At 45.6% G+C, this 22,266-nt stretch overlaps 1 protein-coding gene across 1 annotated transcript in view; it reads left to right on the forward strand.

The window, feature by feature from the left end:
- Positions 1 to 2,284: 2,284 nt before the first annotated feature.
- The window catches only part of TET2 (tet methylcytosine dioxygenase 2), a 73,919-nt gene continuing 53,937 nt past the window's right edge, over positions 2,285 to 22,266 (forward strand). Inside the window, 1 exon segment of the mRNA XM_064450819.1 lies at positions 2,285 to 2,393. Within this exon segment, the coding sequence (XP_064306889.1) occupies positions 2,364 to 2,393 (30 nt within the window). The 5' untranslated portion in view covers positions 2,285 to 2,363.

Raw genomic sequence — 22,266 nt, forward strand, 5'->3', positions numbered from 1 at the left:
CCAGCCACCTGCTTTTTCCAGCCGCGAAATGCGCACAGGCACGGGAGGGATCTGAGCCATGCAAAGGAGGGTCACCTCACCCAGCACAATGCAAATACGGGAGAAAAGCACTGAGAGCGAGAGGCCTGGCTGAATGCTGTACCCTGGTTAGGGAGAACAAGGCAGTGCAGGGGACAGAGGTGTCTCTGCAGGTGCTGTAAGAGCAGCTCGGCGAGGAGGCGACACTTCACACTCGCTAAGTCGAGCGTGCTCACTGTCAATGAAACAAAACGGTCAATGTCGGCTGGATGAGCAACACCAGGGGAAAAAGCAACCCTAGGCTTTAATAAATAAGGAGACTTAAAAGAGTGTGAAATACTGATTAAAGCCTGCTGGAAGTCAAGCGAGTGCTGTGAAAGCACAAAAAATCTGGCAAAATCGAGACCGTTCTTTGCGTCGTTTACTCTTCCAAAAAGAGACAGGGACCGAGCCTATTTGCACAGGTTTAGGCTGCATGAGATGCTGCTGAAGTCAGCTCTGCTGAAGCAAACACAAAGATCTTTGTCTAGAAAAACCCACATATTTTCCTACGGGATATGGCTAGCCAGGCCAGCACCTTTCCAAGGGCTGGGTAGAGCGGGCTGCCCGGCATGGGTACGGGAGTGACACTGCCATCAGCACAGAGCTATATTAGCAAGTTATAAGGGCAACCTTTTATCTCTGGGCTGCTTCTGAAATGTTTCACAGAAATTAAAACAAAACCAAAACCCAGAGAACAACCTATGATGTGAAAAGCAAATTACTCAGCGACGACCTGAACTTCCTAGAAATCACTCTGATCTGCATCGATCTCACCAGACTTGGCATCTTGCTAAAGCCCTTTCTCACCAGCCTACCTTCCCCCGGGCAGGGGGTGGCTGGGGATTCGGCTTCTCCCGGGCACGGCTGATGAGCACAGCGCCTGCAGATCCCCTCCTGCCTCCCCCGGGGGTGAAGGACACATCCACAGGTGGGAGAGGGTCTGGTGGGGAAGATAATGCTCTCCTAAAATCCCCCCCCCCCGCCCCCCAACGCTTCCTGGGCAGGCCGGAGAAGAGCAGCCTGGCTGCTCTGGCTTGCGCGGTGGGGACGGCCCCGCGGGGGGAGGCCAGCGGGTCGGTCCGGCGCCCGGGACCCCGGGGCCGTGTTTCGGCGGTGTGAAACCCCAGCGCCGGTTCCCACCGAGGCGGTTTTGCATACTCTTACTTCTGCTTCCCGCAGCCACCCGGCTGGGAAGGCTCCAGCTCCTCCGGCGAAGGAGGCGGCGGGGCGGGGGGGAGCGGCGCGGGAATGGGCCGGCGTGCGGCGGGGGCGGCAGCGGCAACCTGTCACCCGTGGGCGCGGGGTGGCGGGCCGCGGGGGGGGTCACCGAGCCCCGCTCCCGGGGCGGCGGGGCTGAGCCCGGCGGTCAGACCTCCTTCCGCGGCTCCGGCTGTGGCGGGCACGAAGCCGTTTCTCCTGCGGAGAGCAATAAAACCGGAGTTTGGGGAGCGGCTCGCTGGGAGGGGCGGGGAGCCGCGCACCCCAGCCGCGGGGTTTGCAGGCACGTGGAAGCGGGCGCTCGCCCGGCCGGGTGTCCCGCTGGCCCCACGCCGAGCGGCCCCGCTCGCAGCCGCGGCGCAGCACGTGGGCCCGGGTGTCTGCGGCCACGGGAGTCACTTTTGGGGAAACCTGGGGAGATTTTGACGTTGGTTTCCACCCCACCCTTCCCCCCCCTTTTTCTTTTTTTTTTTTTTTTTTGCTTTGCTTTTACGTTGCTACCGAGCGGCCTTTCGGGTCACCCAAGCCCCCCCCCCCCCCCCCAGCCGCATCCCGAGGGCGAAGCCGCGGCCCCCACAGCCGCCCGCCTCGCGGGGACGGCAGCCGCGCTCCCGCGGCCGTGGGAAAGAGCCGCCGGCCCCCCCAGGGGTGCGCGGGGTGTCCCGGGTGGGGGAGGGCTGCCGGTGGCGGGCGGCACCCGCACCCCGCGAAAGCCAAAAAAGTGCGGGGGGGGGAGGGAGGGAGGGAGGAAGGGGAAAAGGAAGAAAAAAAAAAAAAATCCTAAAAGGCCAAAAAGCGGCAGCAGGCGGAAAAAAAAGCCCCGCGGCGCCGCGGTCGGGGACAGGGGGAGGGACGGGGGCGCCCCCGCACCCGCTGCACGGGGGCGCCGCGCCGCGTGGAAAAGGGGTGCCCGGGGGGGTGTGGGGGGAGTGGGTGGGTGTGCTGCGCGCGCGGGGCGGGCACCGACGTCAGGGCGCCGCGTGCATATTGATGCGGGGGCCCGGCCGCTTTCGTCAAGGAGCAGAAGGAAGCAAGATGGCGGCCCTGTAGGAGCGGGGAGCGCGGCGCCCGGCTGTGCGTGCTGGATGTCGGCAAGGCTGAGGGACGCGGCAGAGGTCAGAGCGGGCCCCCCGCGCCGGCCGCCTTCCCCGCAGCCCCCCGGGGGTGTCGGGGGTCGCGCCGCGCCGCTGGGTGTCGGCGGGGGGGTGGGCGCCGCCGCGGCTCCCCCAACATGGCTGACTGACAGAGCGCGGCGGGGGGCGCCGCGGGCCCCCGCCGCCCCCCTGCCCCGCGGGGCCGGCCCCCAACTTTGCCTCGCCGCCCCTCCCCGCGCCTTTGTCTGAGCGGCGGCGGCGGCGCGTGAGGCGGGGAGGGGGGAAACGGGACAGACGGACGGACGGACGGGGAGGGAGGGCGGCGGGAGGCGCCCCGCGGGCACCGTCGTTCCCAGCCCGGCTCCCCGGGGCCGCCCCCGCGCCGAGCCCCGCCGAGGGGGGCCGGGGCGGCGGCGGGGCCCGGCTTTGTGCGCTCCCCGGCTCCGGGAGGACACAAAGGCGGGCGCAGCCCCGGGAAAAGGGGGAGAGGGGAGGGAGGGTGGGGGGAGGAAACGAAACCCGGTGCTGGGGGGCGAGGGAGAAGTGTGTGTGCGGGGGAGGGGGGGGCTTGTTGCGAGGCCTTCCTTTTTTCTGTGCAATCTACACGCGCGTTTTGTCCGCGTTGCTAAATCCTGCCGTCGGGGCCACTTGCACAATGTGGCCACGGGAAGGGGGGGGGGGGGAAAAATTACTTTCTCGTGCATGTTCCCCTAAAATAATGCTTTCGGCGAGGTCGGGCTTGTTCCCCGCCAGATGACAGACAAGAGCAACAACCTTACCGCGTCCCTAAGTCGGACGCGCGGCACTGCGTGTTCGCATCGTGGCGGTTTTTGGCGTTAAATCACACCACCACCACCACCCCCCGACACCAGCAGTCATTTTTCGTGCCCTTAGTTAAAAGGAGGCTTTTCGGCTCGCGGTTTGAGTTTTGGAAATTTAGCAGACCCTGTTCTGCTAAGTGATTTTCCTTTCCAGAGAGTGAGGTGAAGGGAGAAGCGATGTGGTGTAGCGTGCTTCTATCGATATGTTGCAACCAAAGATCTCATCACAAGATTTGTTTTCCATGATGAGCGGCATGCAGATGTGCAGGCTTTGAGCAGTGAGCAGCCGCTCTGAATATCAGTTCGGCACAATTGTGTGTGTGTGTGTATAGATATATAGATATTATTTTTGTCTTTCGAATGTGAAGTTTAGGAGTTTCAGAGATGAGGAGATACTGTCCCTAGTGAAAGCAGGTCACTGGGTGTTGTTTGTCGGCTAATGAGGCCATCTATTTGCATGTTAATGGCAGGTTGACTTACTGCAGCAGGGGGTGAGCGTAATAACATGTACACTCACTTGCGTAGCTGCATGTGTATTCCACTACGGCACTTTCTCTGGAGGTTGTAAAGTGCAAAACGGGACGTGGTTGCCAAAGATATTCAACAGGGAGATGTTAATGGACAAGGTATAAACTCGAGTTGGGGGGGGGGGGATTTGACTGATTAAAAGGTGGCAAAAGCAACACTGTGGTACATGCAGTGTCCTTTTAAGAGCCGCCCTCGGCATGGCAGGCTGACCGTAAATTATAACTCATTCTTTCTCTTATCTTTTGGGAGTTAGACAAAGTTGCTTAAGTAGTGTGTGATGAGCGCGTTGGTTCCTTTTACCAGTAGCCACGGAAAACGAGCATGTTTCTTTGAGCCCTTAGGGCTGCCTGCCCCTCAGCTACCGTTTCATTTTCCCCAAACTTCTTTCGTTCTTGGTGGTTTTTTTCTTTTCTTGGTCACCTCACAGTTAATTTCTTGCACCCCTCCAAATAAAGGTAAGCGCCTGCAGTTTCTGTATGGATTACCATTTGTATATCATTGCTAAAGGTCCGGTCCATGACTAACAACAGTAACAGGTTTTTAATAGGCTGTTGTACAGAAACACTACTTCTTTCAGCTCTTCCTCTCTCAAACACATGGCACTTTGGTTGGTGCTGTCCTTTGACACTTCACTTCTCAATTGCTAAACATCTGATTATTTTTTTTTTTTTCAGAAAACTCAAAACTGGATATAAACTCTGATACTATTTTGCAACATCTATATTAAGACAGTTTTGTATATTTCTTTTCCTGCTCCCAAATTGTATTCTTTTATATTTAAGTCCATTGTGTCTTGAAAACATTGGTAAATCTAGCAAATTGAGAACTTTTGGTCTGCCAGATCTGCTGCTGTTAACACTTTGAAAGAATGTACACATCTTCGATTTTATCCTGTAGAAAAACAACAATTTGGAACCAATGTAAATAAATCACTGTTGGGCAATATTTTGTCTCTCTTCCTCAGTGTCACAGCAAGCATAGTGAGAATGCTGCCAGTGAAGTCAGAAAACGTTTAAATCTAGCAATCAGGGTGTAGGGAGGAGGAAGAAAAAAAAAAGGGAGGGGAAAGATGTGAAAAATAAGTTGTGGGGCTGAACTGCTGTTTACATGAAATGAAGAACTCAAAAGTCCTACTTCAGTGGAAATAGTTGTTTAATTTTGGGAAGCAACATCAAAAAACTTTGCGAATGCATCCAGGGAACCTCAGAAAGTGGTTTTGCATTGCCCATTTCAGAGTTAATTATTAACAAATCTTCAAAAGAAGAAAAGGTTGAATGGGAGACACTGAGGTTTCCGAATTTGCCGAACTATCGCTGTTTGTAGTAAGGCTTTTAACGAGGACTTTGGCATTGTGCTGATTCCTGGCTTTTAGCCAGGAATACTGGTATTGTTTTGATATAGTGCGCATGGTCCTAGACTTTGGCATGTCAACATTGTTTAAAGAACAAGAAACGTGTGCCCGTCGAGGAGTAGTTATGACGGACAGATTTCCAAGGTCTCTTGTTGGCATCGGTGCCGCGTTGGGTAACAGAACTAGGAGGTTGTAAATGTTTTGGTTTCTGTGTGTGGAATTGGGAGACCCCCTAGTTGCTGCTGGAATGGGGATTTCTGCTGCTGGAGTTGGAAAGGACTGTTCCCTCTTGCCCTGAGCACTTCAGATGCTGCTGGGACTCTCTCTCCCATATGGTTCCTTTAAATACTAGTGACAGCCAGACAGCCCTAATGAGAGAGAGGAGGAAAAAAACCAAAACCAAACAAGAAAGTCTCACCATGTTTTGGAACAAATCTGCTGCTCAGGTGTTGAAAAACACAAAGTTTGGGTTGGACTAAAGTTACCGATCCTGTTTGGATTTACAGGGAGTGCTTCACCTCTTAAGTTACTTGCATGGGCAGTAGAGTGGTTTTCTCAGAGCGTGCCAAAGTACTGACTTTAATTCCCTTGCTCTGTTTTGTTCTGAGTGGAAGATGTGTCCTGGGTTTCCACAGGAGCCAGATAAGGTTCTTCTTTAAAACTGCCCGTTTTTCAAAGTAGAATTTCAGATGAGGTGTCAAATTTGGCTTGTCACAGTGAGTGACCCTTCAACCTCTCTCACTCGACTGTCACACAGTAGCTCTAAGCATGGTAGCAGCATCTGTAAGCCAGCTTCACAATTGGAGCCTGAAAGTGGTGGAACAAAGTTGCCAAGTTTCAAGTAGAGTTGGTGGTTATCTTGGAAACTGTGCTGGAGAACACAACCACAAATGATTTTGCCAAATAATATACAGTATTTATTTAGTCCAGCTCTCTGATTGCTGTTAAGGCAGTCAGCCAGCAGCAGTAAGTGTTGTGACATCATTTTGAAAGGCAATGTGTTGGTTCTGAAATGGAGTGGGATGTACTATGATTCATTATTAGAAAAAAAAAAAGAAGCTGTAGTCTGAACAGAGATAAAGCATATGACTGCATCATGGCTGAAAGCCAAAAAGGGAATTATATGAATCAATCACACTTGTAGCATTATTCTGATCCCATACTCCATAAGGCATTGAATACCTTCTTACTCATTTAATGATATTCTGCAGGAAAAACATCCTTTTGAACACTGAACAAGTAACTAGTAACAAGTTGCCATAGTTCCCGTTGTTACACTTTCAGATCGTGACTACTTGCATGTTCGATTTGCATACCTCGTCCCAATATCCTAGATAATAAAACGTTACAAATGGAAAATACCATGAGTAATCACCTTCTCAGTCGCCTATTGAAAAGAAGTCACTTCTGCCTTCCCTTAGGGGAGACAAGTCTCTTTAAAAGAACAAAACACACACACAAACAAAAAAACCCCAACCAAACCTCACCCATTTCCCCAAGGAATTGCTCAGTGGGTGGAGACAGAGGTGGTGGGGTTAAGGAATAGCATTCTGAACCTCCAGCATCAACTGGACTAATCCTACAGACAGCTGACGACTGACCCAAAAAGGTTGTTTGAATTAAAATATTGGGAATGTACCTCGCATTACGTAGCAGGGAGTAACAGAAGGAAGGTAGGGAAGTACAAGGTTTGAGAAATAGGAAGAACAGCTAACTAATTTCACCCACATATCTTGTACTGTTTTGAAATGAAGGAAAAAAAAAAAAAAAAGAAAAGCCCTGTCTTGTAAGAGGATCAGAAGGAGTGTTTTACCAGTTGTTCAGTGTAAAGATTTTAAATCTGGGGACCTTTTAAATAAAGCTGCTCTTCTTTGAAAACCCCTTTAACAATTAAAAGCTGTAAAGATTTAGATTCCTGTCTGTCTTTTCAAGCAGGCTTGTTCATCTTTGTCAAACACCTTCCAGAAAGCTGAATCATCTTAGCAACCTGAACAAAATTGAGGCTGTCCTTCAAAAACCTTCTGTGGAGGTGTGGATTCCAAGTTGGAGCGTTGTTGCCTTGTAGCATATATATGGCAAGAAACCCCAGTAGGATCATTCCTACAAATAAATAAAGGCTTGCAGTACTGAGGCTTCAGTTTGACCTAATTCTTGTTGTGTGTGTGGCTCTTTTCCTCTTAAAAAAAAAATGAAAACTAAGTCAGCATTTTTACTGCAGTGTGCAAAGGAGTAGGCTTGTTCTACGCTTAAGTTCAGCAAGAAAGGCAAATTCAGTATTTTAATACTAATCAGGTGCGGAATATCTTTCAAGATAGTTTCAAAGGAGTGAGCAGGTGAGTAGTTAGATAGCTAAAGATAACCAGGAATAGCTAAATAACCAAGTACCCCTTGGAAGTGTCTTCCATGGGTACAGGGCAGTAGCCTCAGAACTCTCTGGTTAATTACTATGGTGCAATTTAGACAACATGAAATATCTTCACATGTTCTACAGCGTTACCTCTAACCTCAAATACATTCCACGTGGGTTCCCAGCATATGAATATTGGTTTCACCAGGTGTATGCACGGGGAAGGAGAAGTTACTGGGTTTAGGCTGAATTTTTCACAGACGAGTAAAGAGGATAATGAATTCTGCATTCTCTACTCTACATGAGCTACCCTGTCCTTAAACTTACATTTAAATGACTAAAATTTAAACAACTTCTCTGCTTAATCTCCTTTCTAATAGTGCATATACAGTCCAAGCTTTGTCTCCCAACATCCTGGTGTGAGCTGCTTTTAAGTCACGTCGTGTTGGAAAAGGATTTGGCTCCATTGCAGTAATACCCCAGCTTACCAAGTGGGTAGATGTTTAGGTCAGGATGATGACTCTCCATGTGGTTGCACACACGTGGTTAGAGTGTTTACAAACAGCGTCCCAGCATCCTCGGCAGCTGCCTTGACGCAGCCACTGAGGACAGAGTTCTAGGAATGTCCCTGGTCCTCACAGGCGGCAGAGGAGGGGGAAAGAAATAAAAAACGCAGAGTTTAAGAAAACATATCGTAGTTTGAGTTTTGGCTGAGGTTTCTGCATCTGTGTTGCATTCTGGATCATTGGTTCCTTTGTCAGACACTGCTGGTTTTTTCCCCTTTTCTCCCTGCTCAAGCGCAATCTGGGCTACGTCGGTGCATTTGCCTGGAACAGATGAACCCTAACTATGAGACAGGGGTTAAGGGAATTGTTGCAAAGGCTTCAAATTATTTCCCTGTCCCCTCCCCTCTTAAAAATTTATAAGGAATTCCGTTCCCAAAAGCTTTCATGACAAAACAGCTCTTTGCAATGCAAGAATCTCGCTGTAAATGGTTATATATTTTTTCCTTAATTAGGCATGACTCACTGCCTGTTAGAATACTAGAACAATTCCCTTTTTAAAGAACAAAAAAGTAATCATGAATCCTACTAACTTTATAAGTAAAATCAAAAAGCTGAAAGTCTTTATTACTTAATGAAACATGTTGACACAAAGAGGCGTTGCTGTTACGAAAGCTAATACCACTGCAAGGCAAGTTTTGGATCTCCATTAGACATAAGAAGCTTGGTGGAGATTTCAGCATTTACTCAACCAAATGAAAAATGCCACCAATCTGTTGGTTTTTTTTTTTAAATAAAAAGGGGGGGGGGGGTGTGGAGAAGCAGTGGTAATTATTGGGATTGTCTTGCCAAGATGGTTTCAGGAAGCACAGATGAAAAATACATCGTAGTTGGTCAGAAGCTCCCAACTGACGATGTGTTTCATGCCCTCCCCTGTGGACCTAAACCAAAGCTGTCAGACAGGTTCTGGTCTCCGGAGACACTTGAAGCCTGCGCCATGCTTACACCGTGGCACCTTATTAGCAGGGGTTCTGCTCCTCATCCAGAAGCATTATTTTCCAGTCCCGTGCACATTTTTCAGACTTTCCCATGCAGTTTTGCAGCAAGCACTGGGGACGGTATACAAAGCATCGCTTGCTTTGAATTGCTTGCAAAGGAATCCCAAGAACTGGTTTTTTTCTTCTAGGGAGGAAGCAGTTGGTACAAGTGCCTCTTCCATATTCTGAATTTGTCTAGATGAGTCATGGTATTCACCATCACACAACAGAGTATGACGGCCAGTCCACAGATCTTGTTATACACATGACTTCTGCTATTAGTTGTATGTCCACATTGGTTGCTTCCATTTTATGTTAATGTCAATTACAATCATGGTATTTTTGTTATTACACTTCAGTGGTTTCTCTCTCACCTGTCTTCTCATTTGTGAGAGACAATTATTTGGGTGACGTCCAGACCTTGCTTCTGTTTCACTGAGCTCTTCACCTCCTTTTGTTTTATTTTCTGACTGCTTTTTGACCCACAGTTGCCATTACCCTTGCAACAGCTGGGTAGCAGAAGGTAGCAAGCAAGAATAAAAAATATATGAGACAATATGTGACAAAGTCATTTCTGAGTTTGCACTGACTATTAGTTTCTTCTCTGGCCACTTCTAGTGCTGTTAGAGAGATCAAAGGGTAGACATTAACCCCAGGCCTGATGCTGACAGGAGAGTTTTGCCCTCAACTTCAGTGTCCTTTAATAACTTTCCATACTTGTCCCTTAGCATGAGAGACAGCAACTGTTCATGCAGCACTCACCCCCCCTTTTCATGCCCCTGATACTTTTTTTTTCATCTTTGTTTAATCTGTTTGTACTTTCAGTGCTATTTCACTTGTGTTTGAAGTCACATACTTTGAAGTTATACAATTTTTATACTTGCCAAAGGACACAAAACTCTTTCAGCTCTTATGTAAGCAAAAAGGAGTAAAGAATGATTGCCTATTTCCCTTGTGTGCAAGTAGCATTACTGTCCTGCTCATAGTAAAATGAGGAAAATTAATTGTTGCAGTAAAGCAGGAGTTGCTTCCCTTCCCCCAAAGTTACTGAAGTTCACAGAAGTGAGATATTTCCATGAAGTTTAAAGAAAAGGAATGCAGTTTATCCCGGAAGGAGAACATATGAAAGCTAGAAAATACATTGAACTTGCATCTCCCTGGGATTTAGAGGTGGGGTGCATGCTGCATGTGTGTGTATGTATTACAGACCTTAATATATTTTCTTTTCGAATGATCAACTTTTTGTTCCCACTGCACTCCTTTGCTTGCTTGTCTGTTTGATTTCAAGTTTGTCTGCCCAAAAAGGTCTGAAGTATTAACTAAACTGGCAACAGTATAAATGAAAAATAAGTATTGTGCTGATCCATTTCCTTTCTCTCTGTTAGTATGTATATTACCTGAGAAGTGAGAGACCGGGTAGGAAAACAGAGTTTTCTGTGTATTTTTCCACTGTGCCTATGTTGTGCAGTTGACAATAAGTTGGGTGTAGGTGACTTTTTTTCCCCCCAATGCTGTCAGCTGACTTGTGATCCTGCAAACTGATGGCAGCCCTTGCCATTTTCACCAAGCCCTGTTCATTTTCCTTGGGCTCACAGAGCTGTAACAGTCTGCCCACGTAGAGACACTTGCAGGAGCGAGGCACCTACTTTGTAGCACTGAAAAAAAAGGAGTTTGGGGAGTATTTTTTCTTTTTTTGAGGTGGGGAGGGAGAAGAGATGGATGGAAAGACTCAGAGATAGGTATAGAAGCTGAAAACTAATTTTTACTTTTAAAAAAAACTTTTCAAAGCAGTTGCAAGTTAACGGGTTTTTTGCTATAAAATATAAACTCTGTCTGATAGATTGGAAAGAAGCTTTGTCTCTGGAAGAGTGAGTCTGTAACTACCTACTGAATTAACTGCTTTTTCTTGAAACAACTTCTGCTAGCTGGTTGGAGATATTTTGTTGGACAAGCTGGAGCATGTGTCTAATTCAGGATGGCAACTCTGATGCTTCTAAATATAAGGAGAGTGGATAGAGTGAAATTAATTATTGCACATTAGGAGGCATCTCATATCCCAGCCGCAAAACAGAATCCCACTGTGCTTAGGGCTGTACGAACATAATCCATTTCTGTTCCGTTTTGCTATTTAATTCAGTAAAGGAGACAGAGAAAAGGGGTATGACAGCACACAAGGGGCTAGAGTGTTAGTAACTCTTGTTTATAACACAGAGCAGAGGCAGGCAGCTCCCTTCCAAAAAACTAAATATTTGCAGTAAATAAAGTAAAGCTGCTATTGCTACCTGCTGTGTGTGTGTATGTGTGCGCGCGCGTGTTTTAAAAGGAGTTCCTAACCAGCATTGCTGCAGCCTTTTCTCTAGGGTGCTGATATTAATGAGCAGGCAGAACATGCAAAGAGTAAGAGAAAGGGTACAAAATTAATAAGCGACAATTGCGAGCCAAAGCACACACAGATCACGCAACATGGTACAAACCATGCTGGAGCCATTCATGTCAGTGCCTTATTTTTTTTTTTGAACCCTAAAAGACATACAGGAAAGCTGCGGTATAGCTGGGAACTAAACCCATATCTCCTGAGCCCCAGTGCTTTACCCATGATACCCTCCTTCCTGCTCATTCAGAGGTTTACAGATAGTTTTCTCTGCTTACTAAGATAACAGAAGTATCAATTTTAAGAAACAGAAACCAGACTCAGAAACAAGAAGCTTTTCACTTTTTTTCAGAAGTTGGTTTTCAGTAGCATTTTCTACTGATTGACAACACATTCTTTTTTTTTGCTGCACAAGTCTTCGGACCTTTAAACCAGCAGTGCTCATCCAGAACAACCCAGCAAATTAAATACCATTGTTTATCTCCTCAGTGAAGAGGACGGCTTTTTGCACACTGCTATGACTGCAGCACTGTTGAAACCCTCCACTCCAAGCGAGAAAGGGTGCAGGAAAGGATGTTATCTCAGTTTTACTGGCACTGCAGATGTCTCCATGCACCTCCAAAGGAATAAGCAAAATCTCAGAATGAGCTAATTATAATTAAAAATAGTATGTTGTGTCAGTTAATCGGAGTGTGTGAAACCGAGTTGTGTAATGTCATTTCAGTAAGTAGATACTCCAGTAACTCCCATTAACCTTTAATACCCTTGATCCTCCTATTCATTCAGGCAAGATTTCCCACAGTCTCCAAACTGTTCCCGTACATCAGCTCCAGCCAACCACACGACTCCCGTTTTGATCTGTTTTATCAATTAAAGGTTTGTCAGGGTTCACGAACCTTCACACTGACGTCATACTTGGTAGCGGAGCTCAAAGAGGGAAAAAAAAACCAAAACCAGCTTTAATTTGTTGTCAGAAATCTCTCTGCTGGAGACGGGGTGCACAAACCCATGCAGGTGACACAACCTTAGCAGCATTTACAGCTATCTGTGCAACAGTCACCTGTTACTTCCTAGACCTGAATCAGAGACGGTAAATTTTAATGTTGTCTCTCTCCAGTCTTTTGGAGTTCCTGTGCTGTGGGTAGCTGTAGCTCAGCCTGCCTGGTTTTGTATGTAAAGCATTTAACCGAGAGCCTGCCCTAAGTAACTTCAGCGCATTCACAGACTCGTGATACAATCCATGATGAAATGCATTTGGAAATAAAATCCGATGGGTAATTTAGCTCATGCAGCATCTCTGGATGCTGACAGAGGCAGTTGACCGTGAAGGACAGATGGATTTTTCCCTGCCATGATTAGAGATCCGATAGCGCTGCAAAATACTTCGGAAAATGATGGAGCGGGAACATTCGGACCTGCTTCCCCCAGTTGCTCCTCTCCCCACGGCAGTTTGGAGGTTCAGCCGGCCAAGCCCCCACGTGGCTTGCGTGCACGTGGCCGCGCTGTTTACAAACACCCTCCCAGGCGTCCCCGAAGCACCACGTAAGAGGCGAGAGGGTGCCACGCTGCAGGGCTGAGCTCTCTTTGCGCAGCTTGCGAGAGCCCCTGTTTTTCACCCACGTCCGCGGCTGCTGGTTGCAGTCGTGGCCAAAGGCAGGGCTGTGATGGGCTGGCGGAGTCTGCTAACTCGTTTGGGTTTGCTCATTTTACATTTAAGCAATATTCAGGCCAGGGGTTTAGAGCAAGGTCGTCCACGGTGAGTCAAAAATAGAAACTTTATTGCTCGATAGAGTAGTAGTGCTGGAGAGCGCTAGCTAGACATACATGCAACAGCGAGGAAGGTACTTTTCTGCTTTCCAGAGACGCTATTAGGGAATTGGGTAACGTTTACAGGAGGGCAGGATTTCAGAAAGCCTGTGGAAATGAATGGGCACGTTCTCCTTGTTTCCCACTAACAAACCAGGGACCGCTTTTTGTCCAGGTTTAAGAGATGGGTTGCAACGAGACGTAAGTAGCTTGGAGCAGCTAGCATTTGAAACCACGGTTGCATTATCACTTGGAGAAGACCGCCTTGGTTTTGCTTTGTTTTAGCAGACCATTGGCATACAGCAAGAAAGAGGTTTGAACAGCTGGTGTTGCTACATTAAATGGCCTCCCATAGCTGAGGCACAAAAAGACAAAGCGCGCTTCTTTCCAGCTGCTCAGCTAAAACTGTATTGACTGACTTTTTGCTGCTCTCCTCCTGAGTTCAGAGTTTAAGGACTCAGATATCTCATAGGTACCTTGAGTTCAGATAACAAGATATAATTACACGGAGGGAAACAGAAAAGTTCATGTTCTTCAAAGACAAGCATTTTTTGTACTTGTTCCCCTGTTTTGTTTCGGGGTGTGCACTGTTTGTTTTTCTGCTTTTGTTGTACTCTCCCTCCTGGCGCCTCCTCCCGCTTACCCTCTGCTGCGTGCACACCCTCTTCCAGCCGCCTCTCTGCCTTGCGTGGCTGAGAAGTGCAGACTCAGCAGGGACTGGTAACACTTTAACTCTTTGTCCTATTCTCAGCTCCCCCGGCAAAGGTCAAAGCAAATGAGACTTGCAGCTGCATTTGAAACGGAGTGGGTACAGGAGGGAGGGACGGCGACCACAGACTCTTTTTTCCCCCCTCCCATGTTTTTTTTTTTCTTGATGCATGTAAAGTGCATGGCCAGGTTGAGATGAAACTTTACACGGGCTTTGGGTGGCTGTATCTGCTAATTTCTTGTTAAGAGGAAATGAAAGACTTGTGACTCTTGTTTGTACGGGCCATATCTAGCTTCACGCAACCTCTACTGATAAACAGAAATAATTTAGGAGTTACTTCCTCAAATGCCTGAAACGTGGTCTTAATTTCATCAGTGCAAAGCCAGCAAAAAGCTATTACAGACCCGAAGTCTCGGTTATCTGTCTTTGAAGTCGTTTTGGAAACTTTGGCAACGTGCCCTTATACAATTCTTTTCCCTAAAAGCCAGTTTTGTATTGTGTTGTGGGACCACGCTGGCTGCAATTTCAGAGATTTAGGGCAGAAAGGAGTTTTATTTTTCCTGAGAAAAATTCAGCGCTGCCATTTGCTTACAGCTGAGAGAATGAACCTGCCTGGACACCACCAACATTAGCGGGCATCCACGTGTGCCGCACACAGGAGAAAGGTTCCCATTTGCCCTTCAAATAATCCGCCACGGCGTTTCACAGGGTTGTGAGGGGTGTGCGCCAGCAAGAGAGTTGGTGCTGGTTGGCTTAGCGACATCGACACTGGCACCAGGGTTTACCTCTCTGCTCGGCACTCCAGGTCATGCTGGTGTCTCACCACGTGCTTACGCGCACATGGCAGCAGTGTTTACAAACATGACCCCAGAACTCTTACTGGCAGTTATGAAAGAGCCAGCGAATGCCGCATCCCCTGCGCACGAGGGTGACCTAGATCTCCAGCGCTGGGAGTGAGTAGCGAGGCGCTCGTACCCGACGCAGGCTCTGAGAGCACATCAGACGTTCGAGGCAGATGATTTTGCTCCCAAACTGTTTGAAATACCATTGCCACCATGAGAGGGTTTTCCACCATAAACTAAAAATAGCTACCATTAACTAGCAGGAGCGGCGGGTAAGTGATTCAGCAACTCAGGGATAGAGGCGACTGTGTTCTTCGCACCGTAGGTCTGTTTCTGCGCTGAACTGACTCAGAAAGTACATAAATTTTCAAAGCGGGAAGGAACTGCAAAGCTGGCTTACTTTGGCTAGAATAAAAGAACGCTCTGTGATCGTGTGGTTCCTGATTGACAGTTCCTTTTTTATTCCTTTATTAACACTTGCACTCGGGCACTAATGAATGCTTTGTAGTCAGGTTGTGACAGTCCATTTAGGAAAAAGATACCGTAGTAGTTTCAGTTGACATACCTCCATCTACGAAATACGAATACCACTGTATGGCTGATGTGCTTTTTTGACATGGGCCTTAAGAAAAAAAATGCACGGCTGAAATGCCCCTTTAGCAAACCAGGCATTGTACGCTCAACTGTCAAATGTCCACATTCCATCTTGAACTACATATTTTGAAAATCACCTTTGGACACAGTAGATGTCTGATTTTTTTTTTTAAAAAAAAGCATCCCTTCCTTACCCTTGAAGTTCTTCAAAGAAGTTTGTATTGCATGCCAAATTACTCTAAAGCAGTTTCCTTCCTAGAACTTAGCAGTTTATTGTAAAATGGAAGTACGTGGTCAGGCAAGGTTAGTTTTTGACAGATTTTAGCGTTCTTGAAGTTTTCTCAGAAATACATGTATGTGGAGGAAGACAGGCGATATAACTGTGACTGGTTGCCAAAGATAAACAGAGCTTTCTTGAAAAAGCTGCTAAACTAGCAAAAATAACCCATGCTTGTTAATAAATCACTTCCAGTTTTTACTTTTGGAATCAAAGAATTTAATCCCAGATTTGCAAAAGCCTACTAAATAGTAAAGGATTTCATCCCCCCTCCCCTCCCCAACAGAGAGAAACAGAAAGACCGACCTTTCAGAAACAGACGAGATGGTAGAAAGATGGTAGTTCTATTTTATGTTAGTTACTACTACACATCTCAGTGTTTGTAAATATAATGACAAAGCCCTTAGGAGAGATACACTATGAGCTTCTCTATGCCTCTCCTCCAATGACGTGATTCAATCTCATTACCGAATAAAACTTTTATAAGTATAAAGCTAGTCCTTAGTCTTCATCTTTTCCATCCATACCCATGGCAGCTCTGCATTAGAGTTGTCAAAGCTGCTGCAGAGTTTTTTTACTATGTAAACAAAATAAGGCCGACACGTGTCTGCTCTGGCCTTGTCACTAACTCATTTCATGTGGTCAGATGGCTCTAACTTGAGCAGGTAAAATGCTTTGCAGGTCAGCCCCTGACCTATCACTGATTTTGTCCAGTCTCCTAGCTGATTCTTAATGTTGCATTTGGAATGTGAGCAAATGTGCTTGCGTCAGTTATTGATGTCTTTTCGCTGCTGAATGTTCATTACAATGTTCATTACACTGTATATAGTAGACCTAGAAATAAGAATGGAAGTACTGAAAATAGGTCAGTGCTGCGTTCCTATTTTAAGAGTTCTTTGTGGTATTTCTCCTCCCTGAGGAAAGCAAATTCACCTTACTGTGAAACTGTAAAAGTATGAGCAGACTAAGAGAAAGGAGAACTAGAGCCCCTAAATGTATATAGCTTTTTTTTCCTGGGTACATCACTGTACATCTTCTGCAGTCTTTTTCTAGAAGCCCTGAAGTGCTTTTTAAAATGTTCTGAATCAGAAAGTACTGAGGTTTACAAGGACTAGTTTATTAGTATTTATGATGTCTGTGGGCTTTACCCGTACATTTAACTTAACCAGTGTAAGATCTATACAGATACACAAATGAAGTGTCTGGTGCATCTTTGACTCAGAGAATCTTCTTATTGTTACCATGTATGATATTTTCTTATATTATACGAAGAGCTTCTTTTAGTTGCACAGTGAAGAGAATATAAGGAAAGAAGTGCTACTTATTATGAAGATTATTTTATTCAATGCTTTTAGTTGGGGGCAGGATAGAAGCGAGTAGTGTAAGATTACCATTGTATGCTACAGGGTGAATACCGCCATTGTGTCAGTTTAGATGAGTATCTCAAAATAAATACAGACTCTGTCATGGGTTTGTCCTCTAGGTAAAAAAGTAATGGAAATCTTGTTTAACAAGTTCAGCGAAAGGCACGCCTAAAGTTTAATTATGTCTTCAGATGCATGGGTGCAATTCTTACTAAAGAGTTCTACCCAACTACCAGAGAACAGACTTGGGACTTTTGATTTTTCCTAAACTTAGAACATATGCTCATCAATAATCATGCAGTGCATGGTTTGGGGAAAGGAATCCTTTGGCACAATAAACAACTATCCCCAGCTGTAGCTTTCTCTGCCACGTGTGTGTGTGTGTGTATGAGAGAACACGAGAGATCACTCACCAGTTTATAATTTTCTGCCAATCCCCTTCTCCCCCCACCCCGTACAAAAGCCAATCTACCAAAAAAGTGGGGGAGATGGAGAAGAGGTGGAACAGCGCCTGTGGTATTTACCTGAGTGATTTTTCATTGCTGTCTCTTGGAGCTGGGAATCTTGGATGGGATCTGAATTGCACTACCAAAATTTTCAGCACTGAATCAGGCAGCGGGAGGACTCCCTGGCCTGGGAGGTAGACAGACAGGGACCACATTGTTCCTCTCTCTCTCTTACTCATTGCTTTCTCAGCAGAACACGGTTCCTTAACAGACCAACTGCTTATTCTTTTTGCGCACACAGAAGAAAACATACAGAACACCTGCTGGACAATACATTAAGTTACATTAACAACTCCCCACAGCACTCAGAGGCAAGGTAGAAACATGCAGCAGGCCTGTAGAATATCTGCTCAGCACAAACCACAGGCAGAAAATGCTTCCCGTCACTCTTCTCTAAAAACAAAACAAGTCCTGTTAATTCAAGAGTCACAAGAACTACAATGTGTGGCAAAAGAGAACAAAAACAATGAAAGGAACAAGACGTATTTTAAATTTTTACAGTACTGGGCAATGTATGGGGAAAAATGCTCAGAGATGTTCTCAGGAAAGCAAGAAAATACCACGTGATAGAGTAGGTTTAAAACAAATAAAAGTTGGCTGAGCCATGCCAGCAGTGGCTCTTCTTTATGTTTACAGGATTAAACCAGTGAGGTGCTGATGCTTCCTCCCACGTCTTTCAGTACTACAAGAAACACTAGTGTCCTTTGCCCATCGGCCTGCCTTTGGCCAGGGCCAACATCCAAAGCTTCAAAATATGATGAAACCCTCATTTCTAGAAGCCAAATTATATATCAGCAAAAGAAAACAGCCTTTATTATGTAACGGGCAAACAGCAGAAACCCTGATTTATGAATTCAATAGCGAAACACTGGAAGCAGCAAAATCAGGCCTTCTCTTCTACTCATGTTCTACTATCCTGGCACTTTTTTTTTCCCCTAATTATTTTTCCTCGCCGTAGGTCCATGAGTGTGGAGAGAATGGGTGTCTCAAGCATGGCAAATATCATGAAATTCCACATAAAATAATGTTGTGCTCTGACATAAAGTTTTGATGTGGAAAATGGGGGTTTGTTTAATTTTAGGGGGAAGAGCGGTCAGCGTCTTCCCTTCATGAGGCCCTTACGGGCCTGTGCAAATTTGCTTGCACCCTCGTCCAGGAAAATTCTCACCAGGATATACTAAATGGAGTTTCCCTTAACCAGTGCACAGAAGTGAGAAAGAGAGTTAGGTTGTTCCTAAAGGTTTTGTGAAACAGCCATGGAAGAGACAATTTAATCCATCTTCTCCCAAGCCAGATAGATCATAACTATCACTTTTGACAAATACTTGGATAATCTGCTCTAGAAGGCCTCTGCTAGTGGAGATTCTGCATTCTTCCAAGTCTTCTTATTTTGATCAACGTTTTTCTTTTTGGACAGATACAGCATTCCAGATGAGGCCTTGCCAAGGCTGAGAAGGTAACTTAATGCCTGACGAAGCCACACAAACAGGACTACAGGCTGTGCAAAAAATTGCCTTTTTTCTCAAAAGGATTGACATCAGCTGTTCAGCTTGATGTTCACTGTAACTCCGGGAACTGCTGTTCCTCATTCGGTGTTTGTGCTCACAATTGTTTCTGCCTTTTGAGACATTGCCCTTGGGTTACCAATACGAGAAACCCCAGAAGAACTTCAGAAAAAAGGCTGGTGCGTGAAAACAGAGAAGTTGGTGTCTTCAAGGAGGAGGAAATGTGTACTGGGGGAACCTTCAAATAAGTAATTATGCATTTTTGTGAGGGTCTGGTGATCCACTAGACTGTGAATTTCTTGGACAAAGACTGTGTCTATGTTACGGGCACGCTGCTGCTATTCCATGTGTAATGCCGGGAGTTCTCTCCCACAGAAGAAGATCTGGACAATATCATAAGCGGTTTAGTGTAGGCACTTGCTCAATGTGGCAGTAAAGAGAAGTGGGGAAACCAGATGCAATGCAATACTTAATCTTAGCATGTACCGTTTTGTTAAGCTGTAGTGGATGGAGACAGAAGCATGTTTCAGAGAACACAAAACACTAGAAAAGAATTCTCCTGAACTACAGTGCCAGAGGTGTGTGGTTTTGCCATGGGAAGATCTGAATTCTCCTCCTCTTGTTCCAGTGAAATTTTCAGATGAAGTTTGCAAATTGTGAGGGTTCTCACGTATTCTCACTCCAAATACAATAGCCTGTGCTGGGTCAGGGCCTCAAAACGGGCAGCACAAAATGAGGGAGCAGGAAGTAGAGCACAGTGAAAATAATGTTGGAGGGTGAGCTAGATACCATGTGTTAAAGGCAGGGAAGGGCTTTCGGGAGCTTACCTTCAGCTGTCTAGCACGGTTTGAGGAAAGAAAGTATTTGAAGAAGTAATAGCCAACATATTTCAAATTGCTGAAAGGAAACAAATATGACTGGGTGTGCTCAATCTAAGGACCTTGCTGTCACAACCTGTTGCTGGTGCAGGTTCTTGTCTAAGTAGCAGGCATTTCTGTGAATTAGGACGTCTAGGCTCCTGCTCCTTAGGGATCTGTAGGGGGTTTTAAGTTTCATGATTTTGACTGTAAGCTGGAGGATGGCTGAAAGCATTACTGAGTGTTTATACCTTCCTCTGAGGCATCTGCCCTTTAGCAGACTATGATAAAAACAGTTGTTTGCCCCAGTGCGGCACTTCTCAGCTGCTACTGGCCATTTCCCTGTGTGCTCCCTCCTCTACAGACTTTGCCACAGTATGAGAGATTTGCTATGAAAACAGGGTCAAGAAAATTTGTTATTAGGAGGAACACACATAAAGTGACCACCTTACCCTGAAGAAGCTATTTTCTTCATTTGCTTGTTTTTGCAACGCCCAGAAAGTTGTAGTTTATGCCACCAGCAGCTAGTGTGGTCACTTAAACAGTTCTTTCTAAAGCAGTGGCATAAACTGTTAAATTATCTAAAAAGAGCAAACCAGTGTTGGGTTGGGTTTTTTTTTTTTTTGAAGATTAGATTGAAAGAACAGGAAAAAGCTCTCTCCTGTAGTTCTCTCCTGTAGTTCTCTCCTTTTGTTTCTAGTTTTAATATTTAATGAACATGTGATATTGTTTTAAGCTAGTCGTGATGGTCTTGTGAAGTTAATATTTAAAGCAGATGGCTGCAGTGCTTTAACAAGATGGTTTCTATAGAAACACAGCACTGTGAAAGCAATAGTTTCTGTAATGCGTGGTCTCCTCACTAAACATTTTAAAGACTTTTGATCTACATGTAGCAGACCCAAAGAGGACTATCCAAGAAATGGAAAAGAAAGATAGTATGCGTGCGTGGAGTATTTACTTCAGCTGGGGTCCACTTAAACCTAGCTGGATAGCTAACATTTTTGTGGCTCGCTAAAGAGCTGCCTGAAACAACATGAAACATGAGAAGAGAGATAAGCAAAAATATTGACGGAGGAGACGACTGTATGCAGGAGACAGATCATTTCAGTTACCTTTTTTTGGGAGGTGAGTTGGACTTAAATGTTAATACAAACAAATTTAAAAAGCACAAAACACCCACAAACAGTTAGCTAATACACCCAAATATTTACTTTGCAACCCTCAGGCTTTTTGTTTACTTCATCCTTACGTATCTAATGTTGCCTGTCAACACAGTGGTTGCAGCCTAATGCACAGGGAAGGACGCATCATGTACTTTCAGGGATTTGGGCTTTTTATTACTGCTTCTAGTTTTCTTTATTCTGCCAAAACTGTTTTATCCTGAAAGAACCTGAATTCCTCTGCATGTGCCAAATAATTTTATAGGCTATGACACAGGCTTAGAAATCCTTTCAAAATGTTAATTATGTATATGACTATGAGTTTGCATTAAATCAGGGTATTCAGGGGGATAAATGGCAGTCGTCTTGGAAGGGTTGCTGGTTCTCCTGTGCAGAACTGGGCAGGAAAGTGCTGCCTCATCTGCCTGTGTCTCTCCCTCGAGGGAATTAAGAAGTAGTTTTCAGCAGTCACAGAGGATGAGTACATGGAGATACTGGTTGTAGAACTGTAGAAACTATGAAGCAGAGAAGGTTTCAAAGCAACAGTAGCCTGATGTAAAGATAGCACTTTAGAGAAATATCCATTCTTTCATAAAATCTGGGCATCCTGCTGGAACTCATATCTTGCGGTACAGCTAGCAACACTGCTGGCCTGGACTGGGTTCAGAGGGAACTGGAGACAACCTGGGCATTTTCTTTGCTTCATCTTTTCTTTCTTTCTGTTCTCCTGAACTCAGCAGGTGTTTGTACTTGCATGTTTTTGCTTCCCTTTGCACTTTAAAGCACCTAAGCTGGGCAGGCCCAGTTGCAGGGTTTGCCTCTTTTACAAAGCTGAACAGATCATTTAAATAAAAAGAAAGAAGGGGAAAAAAGGCTGTGAGAAACACTCAACTAATAGGTTTTTCCTTTACCCCGAGACTCAAATTGTTTCATCAGTTCCTGTTTCTGTATGGTCATATCTGATTCCTCTATGGGCTTTTTCTATGACTTAAAACTTACAGAGGAGGAAAACCACATATGATCTTAAACGCCTCCCACCTTTCTGCTTTGTCACTATGGTCCTCACCACTATCATCCTCTACACACCAGTCAAAGTACATCTTGCCTACTTTGCACTGTCCTTTAGTTTCTTCCCTTGGAAACATTCAAATATTATACCTCACCTCACTCGTGAGGCTTAGCCTGCCTCATTCCTGATTGTATTTTTCTCTCTCTCACCCCTGCAAAGTATTACTGTGAGCAGCACTGCCCACAGCTTTGCAAGTTTAGCAAGTCTAGAAGTCAGAGGTGTTCCCTGCCCTGCTTTACATATTGTA

The sequence above is a fragment of the Phalacrocorax carbo genome, chromosome 4, assembly GCF_963921805.1.
Source record: "Phalacrocorax carbo chromosome 4, bPhaCar2.1, whole genome shotgun sequence".
Lineage (NCBI taxonomy): Eukaryota > Metazoa > Chordata > Aves > Suliformes > Phalacrocoracidae > Phalacrocorax > Phalacrocorax carbo.